We start from the raw sequence: 15,969 nt of genomic DNA, 5'->3' as shown, positions 1-15,969 counted from the left end.
GTATTCGACTTAAGAAATAGTATTCAACTTATACTAGCTATTTATCATTATATATTTTCTTAGTCAATGCGTATTAAACTTACAACTACCATGGTAAGTGGAACCTGATGTCCAAAAGGAGGCTCTTGATACTGGAAAAAGTCGGAAAAGCCTGTTCTCAGTGGCTAAATGGTTAATATACCAATTCAAAATGCATCCGCTTACCGAGTGACATTTCTCTGGGATTGTCATAAACAACCGTGTGCACAAACTGTTTCTACCAAAAGGACTGGGAAGGGGAGAATTTGGCAAAAAATATATATCAACAGCCAAAACAATTCGACCACGATTTACTTATTTTCTTAGTACTGACATTATAATTTCCTGTAAACATCTTGTAAATGTCAGATCGATTCCACGGGTGTGTTTATGTGACACTGCAAATTAAAATTAATAAGCCCGTGGCCCAGGATTCTGACTATTCTGAGGACTGAATTGATTATAATATTTTCTTTGAATTTTGAGCCAGAGGACTAACCTCATGATTACAGTAGCATCAAGGACAATGAAGGATGAATAAGAATTTATCGGTAAGCATGGGGAAAGTTTCCAGTTCCGTAAGACAATGAAGGACATTCAAGAGTTGCACTAGAAGTCCTCGGAGTTGAGGGAGACCCAAAAGACAAGTGTATTAAGGAAAAAACAAAACAAACCAGAGGCTATGTAAGGAGGAGGGATTCAGCTGAGATGGATATGTGAGTCAGGACAGGATTTACTTAATAGACCAAAGAGGAAATTACAGAGGATGATTTGGGGGAACCAGGTTGCAGTAATGGAGAGAGCAGGAAGAACGGATCTCCTCACCATTCACAATGACCTGAATGTCCTTGAAGTTGATCTCCCCCCGTGCCAGGATCCTGCCCTCGCAGCGATAAGTGCCCTCATCTGTTTTCTTGATGCCCCGGATCTGCAGGTAGTTGTTGGACAGGACTATGAATCGGACTAGAAGAGACAAGAGGCGGGTTCATCCAAGGATCAGTCAGAGATCTCAGGTATCTGCAGGCAGGTCACAGAGCCTTTCCTCTTTCCTAGCTGCAATCTTACAGGTGGGGCTTTAAGCTGAAATATAGGAATATGATCTTGGCTCTGACATACAGCCAAGAGCAAAAGTCTACTGGAAATTTGTCTTTCTCTTTGGAGAGAAAGTCAAGTGCCTGAATGGACAAGCTACAGACATACACCCATTCAGGACCTGGAAAGTGCATGTGGTTGGGGGACACTGGCATCTGAGTCTGGGCTGTAATGCTTCAGAGGCTGGCTGAGGTGGAAACCCTAGGGGACTTGGGGAGCTTGGGGGGAAAGGCAGCTGCCAGGGAATTCAGGCCTCACCATCTTTTTTCAGGATGACATCCCGGCCTTTGTGTTTCCAGATGATGGTTGGGGGGAGGGAGCTGACCACATCACACACGATCACGGCATCTTCCCCCTCCCTGAACTCCTGTGGGGTTGGTGCATTCTTGAACATGAGCTTCTCTGGAAAATGAGCGAGACAAGAGTGAGGGGAAACAGCTGGTCCTCCCATGCAGACCGCTTTACGCTAGAGCCATACTGCTTGGGTTGAGTTGTGGGCAACTCTCAATCCATATACCCAGTTGCACAGGACAGGGTCCCACCCCATACGTAGCCAAGACGCCAGGCAAAGCAGCTGGTATAATCAGGGGAATATGGCATCAATGTTTGGCAATCAATGCCTGTTCACTGAGTGCTGAATTTATCATACTTTGTGTAGAAAAGGGTCTATGGAGGGAAACAAGAGTCCTTCCCAAGTGTTCCTTGCCATGTGGGGTAGTGCCAATGAAACACAAAGCACAGGTGGAATGAACTGGTAGAACACCTAGTCTACAATGATTGGTCATTAGTCCTTTCTCTGTCTCCCACTCTGTCTGACACCCCAAACTCAGCCTTCCTAGAGCAGTGAGGATTCTGAAGAACTGAAGAAAGGCAGGCTTAATGGCAGAAAATACTCCGGCAATCAATACTTTCCATTAGCTGTCACCCACCATTATACTGGCCAACGAGTATATGCATGATAACAAGGTAATGAGATGCCACCTCCAGACCTGGTTTCAATGACAATGGGAACTGCCAGCTCTGAGCGGCCCAGAGTGTTCAGATAATGATCCCCCACACCCTACCGAGCCTCTGGACTCCATTAGCAGCAGGGGAGAGTGAAATAAGAGGGAAAACCTGAACTGTACAACAGTCAGTCAACACTTGGGGAAGGGATGGGGAACTCTTAACAGCCCTCTGGGAACTGTGTAATTTGAAATTAGAGAACACAGGCCAGAGGGAGGTACCTGGGGTCAGCATGAACCAGGGTTGTGAGTTCTGAGTTGGCCAAGGATCATTTAAGAACTCCTTAAATGGAGTCGGAGCTCCTATTAGCTCAGCTCAGAAAAGACTTGAGGAGTGGAAAGGAAGAAGCCCTCAGCCGGCCCTCTGCTGCCATCCCACTCTGCCTGCTGCCCACGTGTCTTTTGGCCAAAGGAGAGGACAGGGAATATGGAGGGAGACAGAGGAAGCTCTTACGGAAGATCTTCACGTTGACGGTGGCCTCTGACTCGCTGCCATCCTCGCCAGTGACCACACACTTGTAGATGCCGGCATCGTCAATGTTGGCATTGTAGATGGTGAGTGTGGAGGAAGAGTCATCATTCCACACCACGGAGATCCGCTGCTGGTTTGGGGTGAGCTTTTCTCCATTGGGGGAGAACCAGGAGATGTCTTTATCTTTGGCATCTCCTGCCACTAAAGAGGAAGAGATTATTTTCAAACCACTTAAGTTGGAAAGACCAAGTCCCCTCCAGGGTGACGGCAGGTTCTCAGTAAGAACTACTGAACAAGAGATCACTGGGCTTGATGATCAGGGAGGGAGACCATGTACATTAGGACACAACACAGCCTAACTCTGTGCTTGATCGTTATGCACACAACACCACTTATAGTAATTGGAAAGAACTCAACCACCACACGCGCCAGTATTTTTCAGAATACCCCAGGAGGGAAGAGAAGAGGCATTTGTTGAGGACCTACTGTGTGCCGGGCTCTAAATGAGGAGCTACAGCCCCATAAAATAGGGAGCAAAGGGAGTTAGTGTCTAGGATCGGAGCTCAACGGCATAGCCAGTCTGAGCCAACTGATCAGCTGATTTTTGAGGGCTTAGATTATGGCCTCCAGAGAGGAGGATGAGACACCAGCTAGTCTAGGTGTGTGGATTCCAACCAGTTTTATTCTAGCATCTGCCGGCACACATTGGCCTGTCATTTCAGCACCCCACCTCAGACAGACAAATTATTCTCCTTAAATGCTGCAAAGAAGGCAGCCAGAACCACTCATGCGCCCTTTCCCTGGGCTCCCTGGGAGGGGGAGATGCCACTGCTTAGTGGTCTCCAACTCCGATCCGGAACAAGGGCCCTGGGCACCGCCTCTCTGCGCGGTGCCCTTCCTCAGACCACACCGCCTGGCTGTGCACAGATGCTTAGTATGGAAATGAGGCAGCCTTCCTTTCAGGGCCCATCATGGTTTCAATAAATATCGCTATTTGCAAGATGTGCAGTGGGTTCCATGGCTGCATCTCCAGATCATTTAAATCGCTGCAATGAAGGCAAAGCCAGAGTGAACACATCCGGCGGCCACGAGGCACCTCAGCCGGCGCGAATCGCGATTGCACTGAAAGGCCCCTCCCTGCCCAAAGCCGCTTGCTAGACGTCAGTCTACGCCTAGCTGAGCTCAACGTCCCCGGTTCTTCCAAGATCCGAATCCCAGTCATGTCACAAGCAGAGAAATCACAAAGCTTTTACTCCACGTTTCCTGACGACTATCTGAGCTGTGGAAACGGGGCATGTTTTCTCAAGAAAAAACAAGGACACCGGCTTCCACAAACCCCAGAGCTCCGGGGGGAGCAATGGGACAGGATACAGGTGTTCACGACCGATCTGGAAAACCCAGGACCCACAGCCTCACAGCAAAAGAGACCCCGGGGCTCCATTTCCTTTCAGGCAAGTTTCAGACCTTCTTGGATTTTCCTGTTCTGGCGGATTCTAAGAAATAAGCCTTACACTGACCCAATGAAGCATTATTTCTGAGGCAGCGCTACTCTCTGTCATCATTTACAGAACTCCGGGTCGATACGGAGCGGGGGATCTGCGGTGATTTGCTATTCTGGGAATTTGTGCCCAGACTTTCCTTGGAAAATCCCTAGACCTCCTCCATCACCCTCTGCAAGTCCAGATGACACATCTCACTGTGTCGGGGCGGCCCTTTGAGAAGGGAAGGAAAAGGGCCTGAGGGCTTCCCTGGCTCTCCGCTCACACGACTGGACCGGCAGCAAGGTGGTTCCAGGCACAACCAGGTCAGCACACACAGGCCATGGGCTTCTGCTCTGCTGGCCACCTTTCCTCAAACGCAGTGGAGGCACAGGGCACTTGCCTTGGCATAAGAAGAATTTGGATTCTCCAACGCTGATCTCCCCTTGGCTGGGGACAATATCCACCTGCAGAGAAACTGCAAAAGACAAAGTCCAGTTGAAACACACATTAGGATTTTTGAGAACAAAACCCAGAGCTTCCATTCAAAAATAGGGTCTCCCACCTCACATTAAGGAAGAGTGAAGGCCAGGGCACCTGGGTGGCTTAGTCATTTGAGTGGCCGACTTCGGCTCAGGTCACGATCTCCCTGTTCGTGAGTTTTGAGTTCCGTGTCGGGCTCTGGGCTGGCAGCTCGGAGCCTGGTGCCTGCTTTGGATTCTATGTCTCCCTCTTTCTCTCTGTCCCTCCCCCACTCACACTCTGTCTCTGTCTCTCTCAAAAATAAATAAACGTTAACATTTTTTTAATTAAAAAAAAAAAAGAAAAAAAAAGAAAGAATGAAGGGAGGACGCTGTCTGGGTCGAGAGCTTGTCACCACCCAAAGAATCCCCAGTTCCCGTGCCAAAGCCAGGAGTGGGCCTGGTCCGGACCATTTCCTGTGGAATTTCTTTCCCCTTAGACGGTATGAGGGCCCCGGGGAATTTGGGGTGACCCTCGCTCTACATGTTTCTGGTCTCTTGAGAAGGCTACGCTCCTGCTCCAAACAGAAGCACTTCTGGGATTCACAGAAATAAAAGATGAGCTCCTTTCGGATGTCAACCTGAAGCATTCTCAAGGCTGTGTGATGAGGGAGGCCTGTCACTCAGACCTCTGCACAGGGGTCTCCTGCCAGCTCCCCTTGTCACCACGCTTGATGACTACGGAAAAGGGTTCACTGTGATGATCCGGATGGATTTTGAAGCAGAAGATGCCAAAACGCTCACCCTGCCTCATGACGAGGGGACCCACACCCCTCTTTCTGTAAGAGGAGGCAGCACATAACACCATTGCTACAGTCAGTCAGGCACTCCTCTGCAATGCTGCCGTTGCTGCCCTGCGGGACCCCCTGTCACTGCTAGTGACTCGTACAGAATTCTGATTTGAATATCCACACACTCGGTCATTCTCCTCCACCGGTAAGACAAAATACGCTGCCCCGGGACGCCACAGATTGCTCTATCCATTCAGTTCCTCATTCACCTGCTCGGAGCAGATATCTGCTCCTCGTGAAAACAGAGTTTTAGGGTAGGGAAAAAATGATTTTATCCATTTGGATTCAAACTCCTTCTGCCTCCCATCCAAATCTGAAAGCTAAAAGCTAACGGACATTTGGTTCAATGCATGTAGCTTCTTAGAGCTGATGTGGAGGAGGGGCCTGGACTATACAGACTGGGTAATAGAGACTCAGGGAGCCCTTCCTTAGAACAGCCATTTTCTCTGCACAGCAGACCGGGAGGGAATGCTGGTTGCCATGGAGACTGACTCCAGGCTGAGCTGCTGTCTGTACTCCTGTGATGAAAGGACCATGGTGCTCAGCAGAGCCGAGGGATCAAAGGGCCTGCGTGGGGCTGGGAAGGGGAGCCTGGGGACATCCAGCTACTGGGGGAGGGTGGGGCCTTGCTAACTATCCACAACAGACAAAGCAGACCATGGAGAACCAGCAGAGGCTTCAGAAGGAGCCAGGGCACGAGTGAGGAATCAGGCACAGAGTTCCGGCCGGGGGAGGATGCTAAAGGCTCCACCGTGAGGGCAGGAGGGGCAACTCAGACTTCCCTGGTGCTGGTTGGGAAGAAATGGAGCAGTAATCCGGGGGCAGCCAGTCTCTCTCAGGCAACCTCACTGGGTTGAGTGGTGATGACTCATCTGGGGCCTAGATGGAATATCACTGGGAGCAATGAAAAGGCTCCCCTACCTTTCCTGAATTGCCACATAGCACACAGAGCTGCAAAGGAACCCAACACTCTGCAAGTGTCACTAGCTGTGGCTGCTACTGTCACTCTGGACAGAGCTAGGTGCGCTCAGTTCTTTTTTTTTTTTTAATAAAAATTTGTTTTAAATGTTTATTTTTGAGAGAGAGGGAGAGAGAGAGCAGGGGAGGGGCAGAGAGAGAGGGAGACAGACTCTGAAGCAGGCTCCAGGCTCTGAGCTGTCAGCACAGAGCTCGACGTGGGGCTCGAACCTGTGAACCGTGAGATCATGACCTGGGCCGAAGTTGGATGCTTAACCAACTGAGCCACCCAGGCGTCCCCAGGTGCACTCAGTTCTACATGGAGGGAGCCAGAAAGAGTCTCAACCAGCACCAAGTTCCACGTCCTCATTTTCTGGATGAGAGAGAGAGGTAAAGTGACTTCACTAAGGTCACCTCTATTTAGGGCCAGCCAGGGTGGTGGTTGTGGCAGCTGCAGAGCCCAGGCCACTCGGCTCCCAGGTAAATGTCCTTTCCATCATGCAGTGCTTCCTCTGTGAGTAGAGGATAAAACGTTTTCATTCATTCCGTTTAAGGAACAATCTGGAGACCCTGAAGAACAACCCTCAGATTCACCATCCCCTAGCAGAACAGAGCAAGCCCAGAGCTGGTAAGGCCCTTAGTAACTGGGGGGCACAGGGCCTGACGGAGAGGGCCACAGGCCAGCGCCATCCATCGTGAGGCCAGCCAAGACCTTTCCATCCATGTCTATGGCTCACTTTCTACGGAACAATGGGTCCATGAAAGCCCAGGAGCTGCGCCTCTGTGATCTGTCACGTAAGTAATGGTCCTTGCTGGAGTTTACTGGGGCATTCTTTAGAGAATCAGAGGCATATTTCTGCCTGAAAGGTTCACTGGCCCATATGCTGAGCATCAGCAGCCAGCTTCAACATATGGATCCCGTTATTCTCACCGAGCCCTTATTGCTTTGAGAAGGATATTCTTATCCCAACTGAAAAAACAGCCTTCATTTTTTCGGTTCTTTTCAAACAGAACATGACTCTCCAGGGGCCAGAGAACATGGCGAGGCTCAAGAGTTTCATACCCAAATGTGGCCAGTATCCTTCTCTGGGCCGTGGAGAGCAATCAGAAACAAGACTTTCAAAGGAATTCCCAGCTTAGCCCGATCCCACGCACACATTTATCATCACAGAGGTTTTTGAAAGGAGACATATCCATTTTGACTCCTGGCACATAGGGAAAAGATAGTATGATTCCTCCTTCAAAACACCAGAATCAAAGCTGGGCCAGAGGAACCCCAGCCTCTCTGAAAGTCAATGCTTGGATGCTTTCCACTGAAGCACAATGGCTGATTCTTCTTCCCCAAATTCTGAACCTTGAATTATTAGGTTTAATAGCGGTATGTAGGAACCCTGCTCTAGTCTCCAAACTCTTTCCATGCACTTCGCGGTGCCCCTCGTCCTTTCTTACTCCATTAGGCCTTTCGTTGTTTGCAATAAAAATTCCTACCTCAACTTTTGCTTTTCTCCAGTTGCACATATAAGTGAAATTTCCTAACCAGGCATAACTCATACCTTTAAAGAAACCTAGGAAAACATTTCTCCCAGAAAAAGTATCTCATTTCGTGCTTTGCAACAAATGCTCTGCCATAACACCATGTGTTATCCTACTTCATCATAGATGCTTCCAAAGATACACGCTTTCACAGATGGGTATCTGGACCTGAAGGGACCCAGGTGCTTCCAGCACCTTCCAATGAGTATTCGTGCCCCATGGCCCCCTACAGCCAGATCACTAGTTCTGGTTCACAAAACATAGTTTATTACTTCATCTGATGTTCACAATAGTTCCGAGACATAAGAAGGCTGACCTTATGGTCTCCGTTCTACACAAGAGAATATTAACGCTCAGAGAAGTAAAATAACTAGCCCAGGGGAATTCAGCGAATGAGCAGTTAATAATCAAAGTCATCTGATTCTAAGGCTCCAGCTCTCCCTCCTACACTCCACAACTACCACTGATGTTTGTTTGCTTTCCTCGTGGACTCATTTTGACCTACTGGTTACCATTTGCTCTCTTTCAAAATCATGGGCTGGAAACAGCAGAGTGTATGAACATCTTATAGTCAAGCTGCTGCCTTCATTTCTACCCTGGTTAATTCTAACTGGCCTCTTTGCCCACACAGATTATCATAGCATTATAACTCCTATTTCACAGGTGGGAAAGTGGAGGCTCAAAGCCATAGGAAATAATAATGGTGGAGTCCAGATTCCAAGCCAGGATGGTTAAACTCAAAAGCCCCAGATATCTCTCCCATATTCTTTCCATCCCTTGTGATCAGACAGAGAAAGGGTTCTCTTCAGAACAGAATGATTACCCCTCTCCTCATCTCATTTAAAAAGTAAAATAACCCTGGGGGAGATCTGTATGTTTTCCAATGAGTGTTCTGTTTAAATGTTTTTTTTTAAGTGATGCTATGTTAGAAAAGATACAAACTTGTGTAGCAAACAGCTTCAGATGTAGATAGAACTTTTGTAACTCAACTTCTGGCAGAAGTTTCTTTAGTTGCTAAAGAAAAGTGAATTCAAAATTTCAGTTCATAAAACATGCTAAGGCATTTATCAGAAGAAGCAGAACTCTTACTAAGGCAAAGTAACAGAGAAAAGTTATCCTGATTTCCAAAAGGAGATCACGGATTTCACTGGAGTCTACAACTTGTTGATTCTCTTTAAAAAAATTTTTTTTCAAATGTTTTTATTTTTGAGAGAAAGAGAGAGAGAGAGAGAGAGAGAGACAGACAGACAGACAGACAGACACAGAGAATGAGTGTGAGCAGGGGAGGGGGAGAGAGAGGGAGACACAGAATCGGAAGAAGGCTCCAGGCTCTGAGTTGTCACAGCACAGAGCCCGATGCAGGGCTTGACCTCATGAACCACAAGATCATGACCTGAGCCGAAGTTGGATGCTTAACCGACTGAGCCACCCAGGTGCCCCGATGCTCTTTGGTTTTACTGGTTTTCTTTTCAGATTCTAATGTGCTTGAGGAGGTAGGAGCTGAGAAGAATGTAAACCCAGGTCTCTCCCAGGGCTAACTGAAAATATTTTCTTGTTGAATGGTGGTAAAGACATTGATTGCTGAGGAAATGGATTAGAAATGTGCAGTGGGCCCAGAACCAAGGTAAGAATTGGTCACCAATTCAAGAGAAGGGTGAACAACAGAATGTTACTCTGATAAGTGACAATTTACCACATAAGGGATTTTCTAGAACATATTTGATAACAGCTAAGAATTATTTTAAAATTTTTTAAGTGTTAATTTATTTTTGAGAGAGAGAGAGAGAGAGAGAGAGAGACAGAATGCGAGCAGGGGAGGGGCATAGAGATAGGGAGACACAGAAACCGAAGCAGGCTCCAGGCTCTGAGCTGTCAGTATAGAGCCTGACGCAGCTCTCGAACTCACAAACCCTGAGATCATGACCTGAGCCAAAGTCAGTCATTTAACTGACTGAGCCAGCCAGGCATCCTGTTAACAGCTAAGAATTTTTGAACAAGGAATCAAAGTGTCAGTATATAGTATTTTGTTAGCTATTGTTCCAGAAATGAACCTTGAACATCACCATACTTACCCACTTCCATGGAGAGTTGCTTTTTATTTTTCAAAATCTAACTGAATGCTAAAATCTCTTTCATGTGACTATACCTATGGGAAATCCAGATATCTGACCCAGGGGCGCCTGGTAACAGAGGCGCCTCCACTTTTCAGTGGCAGTTTGCTCCATTAGCAAAGTACTCGAGGGAAAATATAGGGTAACTTTACTACTAAACCAACCAAACTCGATGAAGGCAAAACCAAAACCAACATGTCAGTATTGGAGCATGCTTGAAGCCCAGGACTCTGGACCAGACTGTTGAGTATGAATCTCAGAGTTGCCACTTCTAACTGTGTAATCTTACCCATGGTATTTAACCTCTCAGTGCCTCTGCTTTCTCATCTGTAAAATGGGAACAAACAACCCTCTTCATGGGGCTGTTGGAAAGACAATATGAATTACTACATGTGAAGCACTTAGAATAATAGAATAATGTCTGACACATAATGAATATTTTATGCTTAAATCTATGCTAACAATCCTTCCCAAAGAAATTATTTTGATCACAATTTTTGAGGGAAGCAATGTTTCTCTCCATGGTTTAAGATAAAGTAAACTTCCTGAACGATCCCATTGGTCAGGTAGCCCAATTCCATTCTACGCTAATTTAGATATTTTTTGTTGTTGTTGTTATTGAGAGACAGAGACAGAACATGAGAAGGGGAGGGGCAGAGAGAGAGGGAGACGCAGAATCCGAAGCAGCTCTAGACTCTGAGTTGTCAGCACAGAGCCCGACGCGGGGCTTGAACTCACAAACCGCAACATCATGACCTGAGCCGAGGTCGGTTGCTTAACCGACTGAGCCACTCAGGCATCCCTTTAGATATTTTTAATTGCCAGTCATGACTTTATTGGTATAAAAGATGACTGAATTCAATCAGAGGCAAAACCCCCCTAAAACTCAAAACAATAATGGAGGCTCTCTAGACAAGCCATTTTACCTTGGCCTCAGTTTTCTCATCTGTAAAATGGGGATGATGGTAAGACTGAATTCATGTGGCTGGACTGTCAGGATAATTAGATGTCCGGAGAGAGACATTGCTAAGTAGTCAGGGACTGGAGCCAGAAAGACCTGGGCCCAAACCCTAGCTTGGACGCCAAGTAACTCTGAGTTCTCAGGAGAATCTCAGAGCCTATTTGCCACATGTATAAATGAAAATAACAACCCTACTGATGTCACAGGGATGTTGACAAGATTTAGAAAGGTAATGTATGTAAAGTACCAAACACCAGGCTGAGTTGGTTGTTTTTTACATGGCGATACATATGTGATAGTATTTTGAACTCTCTCTCTCTCTCTCTCTCTCTCTCACACACACACACACACACACCCCCCATACAAACAAAATCTCTAATAATGCTTGTAGTGAGAAAAAGATAATGGAACCTCTTATAGATTACTGGATTCAACCTGCCCAAAATCTCTTAAGGGTTATTTGTGTGTGTGTGTGTGTGTGTGTGTGTGTGTGTGTGTGTGTATCTATGTGTATATACAGTACATCCACTGTGAGCCTAGATACATGTGTAAAATAATGCAACATGGCAGATTGCTATTTGTTGCAAATAGCAGCTGGACATAGGTAAGATTATCTCATTTGGGGAGAGAAAAACAAACTATTAGTTGCCCATACTTGACACATGGGCCCTAGAATTCTGGCTTCAGCTACTGTTGATAGCAGCCGGGAAGAGGAAGAAAATGAGATAGACTGTTTCATTTTCAAATATTAACCCAAAAGTTAAATGTCATTTTAAACGAACTGTAAAGTACGTGTTCTCAGAGATTTGGGCTTCAGGTTCTGTATAATGTGATCATGATGGCAGACCATATTCTAACTGCCAGTGGAAGCATCCTCATTGTTTACAGCTGGCTCACAGCAGTAACGGAAATCATCTCGAAGCCATCCTTAGGGCTGCTTGGCTAGGGCCCCATCTGTGTAAGTGCTGAGAGTTCTAATTCCCATCGTAACCTAAACACCCAGAAATGATCTACATTGGGTATCCAGGCCAACTAAGTTTACAACCAAACCCTTGGGAAACCTGTGTGAAACCCCCAAAGGACTCAAACCCCTGGCTTCCCACAATATGTCAGCCATCCCAGTAAGGTGAAGGAAGCCGTTTGAGAAAGCTGTGGTCTTTCCCAGTTGAGAACACCAGTGCACATCAGATGTGGAAGAGAAGTCACCACTGGAACGGGAAGCAAGGAGGAGTCTTGGGGGTGGTGGAGGGTCCATTCTTTATCCATTAGAATGGAGAAACCAAAGCTCCCCGTGTGAAAATAAAGCCATATGCAAAAGTTGCAGACGTATGCAGGCATTTCTAAACCAAATTTACTTCAGGAGATGCTGGGCACATACAACAGACAGGTTTCCAAAGTCTTTCATTTTAATAAAGCCACCCAAACTGGGCAATGTTTACTTGCAAAAGCCATGTAATAGGTAATCCTGGTGAAAATTCTCTTCAGTGTCCTCAAATCTCATGGCTCTTCCAGAGTGATGGGGGGAAGGGTGCAGAAGGTAGATGTGGCTTCAGAATTCTTCAGCTTTCCATGCCATGCGATACTATTATAGATACTGTGATAAGATAGCAAGGAAGAAAAACACCTGGGCATCACTGCACAACCGAAGCCTACATGACTGATCTGATATCCCTGCGTCCAGAACATTCTATCCTATGGGATTCTGGTAGCCAAACAACAGAAAACCCCTTGCCAGAGGCAGGAAGCTCTCTTCTTAGCGTTATACATTACATGAGCTGCTGGGGATCAGGAATAATTGGGTACCGGCTCTGTTTCACAGGACTGGCTTCAAGTCAGAACACAGAGCCAAGGCATATAACAGCTTCAGTTTTCCTGGCCTCCCCAGTTCCCTGGGTCAAATCACCATTTCATTAGGTTTGATCAAACGGTTTGCTCTTATAGAAAGAAAGAAGTCAGTGGTTTTAAGCCATCATTGTCTCCACAAACTGCCTAAAAGCTAGAAAACTTCACTAAGGCCACAACACAGTGTCCCGTGCTTCCGGTTATAGGGCAAGAAGATCTATACGTTGGTTTAATCTGTTCAGAAGTAATAGGCTGATGCTGGTGGCCAGGCCCTGACTCCCACCTCTAATCCCCATCCCCAGGAAAACACACCGTTCTTATTAGGAGCACTCTGGAGCATCTTTAATGGGTAGTTGGAAGAAATGACACAATGGGCTACTAAGGAGGCCAAAATTGACCCAAACAATTTCCACACGACACCAGCAGATCAGGCACAGGAGAGAAGCCAGCCTGAGTCTGATGAAAAAGAAGCTTGTTTACTGTTTGTTTGCTTGTTTTAGTAGCGGGTCATAAAGGAAAGGGATGATTGAAGAATTTAAATGTATTTTTTTTGCTCCAATGCAGCAAAAAGTCAGAAGTTTACTCAGAGAGTCTCAAAAGGGCCAGATTCCAGACGAGGAGTGAAACCCTTTCCGAGGGGGCCTTAGCCCGGTCTCACTCATACAGTCCACAGGGGTGAAGACAGGAATGTTCCACGGCCCCTCGCACTAAGGAGCACACAGCTAAAGGCATGCGTGTGTGCCAAGAGGTGGCAAATGTGGTCTAGTTGCACTGTGACTTCTCAGTCTTCTACTGCACTGGATTCATGGCTGGGATTGTAGAGCTATTTAGCGACAAGGAAGGGTGAGCCAGAAAGGACCGGGTGGGTAATCTGCAGCCCCTTCCTTTCACAGATGGGAAACTCCAGGGGCAGAAGTCGAGGGTCCCCACTGCAAAATCTGGGACCTACAGTGTTGGCTCCATGTGCTGACCTCTGCCCTGAGGCCTCTTCTTGCCTTTCTTGCAAGGCCTCTTCTTGCACGGGTTTCTCTCACCTGCTTTACCCTAGTGTCACCTCTGTCCCAGAAATGCAGGCATCATCAAGTAAGAGAACTGCTCCAGTAAGCGCTGTTAAGAAAGCTGGAGAAACGGGGGCGCCTGGGTGGCGCAGTCGGTTAAGCGTCCGACTTCAGCCAGGTCACGATCTCGCGGTCCATGAGTTCGACCCCCGCGTCAGGCTCTGGGCTGATGGCTCAGAGCCTGGAGCCTGTTTCCGATTCTGTGTCTCCCTCTCTCTCTGCCCCTCCCCCGTTCATGCTCTGTCTCTCTCTGTCCCAAAAATAAATAAACGTTGAAAAAAAAAAAAAGAAAGCTGGAGAAACGGCAGGTGCCCTGCTAAGCCCAAGCCAATGACAAGGTCCACTATTTCCAACACTGCCGTCACTTTTTAATGGAAGCTCAGCTTCCCGGCTTCCTTTTCCACCTGCCTTTCCCATTGTGTGCCTTTTCCAGGCCAGTGCTTTACATGAAGCTGACACACTGAAATGCAGGGCCAGGATACAAATGGACAAATGGAACTCAGCTAAGGTTCTCCAGATATAAAACATAAAATCTGTCAATCGGCCTCAAGAACCCTGGCCTTCTGAGTAAATTGCTGCATGCTATCTGAGGGCGTCCAGGATGCCCACGACCATGTTTTCTCAGGTCTGCTCTCGTGAAAACACTGCCTTGACAAAATGACTTGCTTAACTTCTTTTCTTCCAGCTGTAAAAAGGTACTCATAACAGGCGCATTGTTCCTCTCCCGCCCAGCAGCTTTTGCCAACATGGCAAGAAGTTGGAATTATATCTTCTAATCTTTGTCCAGCTGTTGTTTGCAGATGTTCTATTCTTTACACCCAGAAAATAGAAATGTAGAGAATGCTAGCACACAACTTCATCCTGAGAATTTCAGATCCTGCCCGTGTCTTTCAAAAATGTCCTTATGTGTTCGTAGCTTTAAGCACATCTGGGCTATTGAAGACACAAAGGCTTATAATCCCTCAAACAACCAGTGCAAAGAGTTGTTAAATTTGGTTTCTGTCAAGCGAAAAATTCATATTCTCAAACAAAGATATATATAAGTATGTGGTAATTATTATGTGCCAGTCACCCTACCAAGCACTTTATTGAATTCTTGTAATCCTCATAACAATCCTACAAGATAGGTGCTTGTTATTATCCAAAGTGGAGAAAGAAGAAACCGAGGAACTGAGATGTTAAGTAACTGGCCCAAGGTCACAGAGCCAGTAAGTAGTAGAGCCATGATCTGAACCCATGTAGATCCGGCTTCATAATCCTTGATCTTACATAGATATTACTTACGGTCTCCTTTAAAGTCAACTGGCATGAGAAAGGGGTTGGTTCTGTGCTAGATGAGCTAAACGCCTACGTAGAGAAAACCCCTACCTACTCAAGGATATACTCTGCTCAGACCCCAGGATATAGTGTTTCTGAAGAGGGGCCGGAAACAGGTTCCTTGAATCCTGAGCCCAGAAGGCCACACGCATCTCCCCAGTGTAGCCCTGCCTTGTCTCCAAACTGAATCCTCTCTGCACTCCCCACCCCACCTGCTCCCATGGGCCTGGCCTTCATGCACACCTGCAGTCCTCCTCCACTGCCACTAAGTGCTCAGCACTGGTGGCATCCACCAACAGGAATCAGGCCAGAGGCTGTGAGTGGCTTTTCCAATCTACAGGTGATTCCTGATTCCCTAATTTGGTTTCTGGGTAAGCCATATAATCCCTTATTAAAAAGTTAATGTTATAATTGTCATTGGTAATAGTTAAGTCTTGGCTAATTCTTTGTTCCTCTGTATGGTGTGCATTTGAAATGGAAGACTCATGGATCTGGTCACCTGGCACCCTCTCCAAGAGTTTATTCTCCTTAAGGAGCCATCTGTAGAGCATTCGTGGTAAAGGGATTCCTAGTAGAGGTCAGAATCTTTTCTACTGGGTGGAGAGTCCGGTCCCCATTCCCTCAGCCACCATCACCCCCAATCAGAAGGTGCCTGACCTGGTGGATAATACACAGAGCCACATTACACAGTATTTTGAAGGGAACAGAAGAGAAGGAAACTGAGACACTTAAGTAATAATTTAACAAATAAAAGATCCATAACCTGGAAAATAATCATAATGTTTCCCTGAGTTAAGAACGAATAAGAAGGCTG

General features: G+C 46.7%; 1 protein-coding gene across 18 annotated transcripts in view; it reads right to left on the bottom strand.

The window, feature by feature from the left end:
- NCAM1 (neural cell adhesion molecule 1) overlaps positions 1–15,969 on the bottom strand; it is a 312,774-nt gene that overhangs the window by 59,730 nt on the left and 237,075 nt on the right. For 17 of the 18 annotated variants that reach the window (XM_040483010.1, XM_040483013.1, XM_040483014.1 and 14 more), the window contains exons 2-5: positions 4,468–4,542; positions 2,569–2,787; positions 1,369–1,512; positions 844–981 (exon numbers count right to left, since the gene is read on the bottom strand). In XM_040483010.1, the coding sequence (XP_040338944.1) occupies positions 844–981; positions 1,369–1,512; positions 2,569–2,787; positions 4,468–4,542 (576 nt within the window). Of the gene's footprint in view, positions 1–843; positions 982–1,368; positions 1,513–2,568; positions 2,788–4,467; positions 4,543–12,377; positions 12,406–15,969 lie in introns of those variants that run through there. The other variant, XM_040483011.1, reaches the window with a different exon arrangement.

This window comes from Herpailurus yagouaroundi, unplaced genomic scaffold (assembly GCF_014898765.1).
Source record: "Herpailurus yagouaroundi ecotype Mexico unplaced genomic scaffold, PumYag 161, whole genome shotgun sequence".
Classification (NCBI taxonomy): Eukaryota; Metazoa; Chordata; class Mammalia; order Carnivora; family Felidae; genus Herpailurus; species Herpailurus yagouaroundi.
Note: the sequence above shows the minus strand (reverse complement) of the source record. Positions and strands in the feature narration are given on the sequence as shown.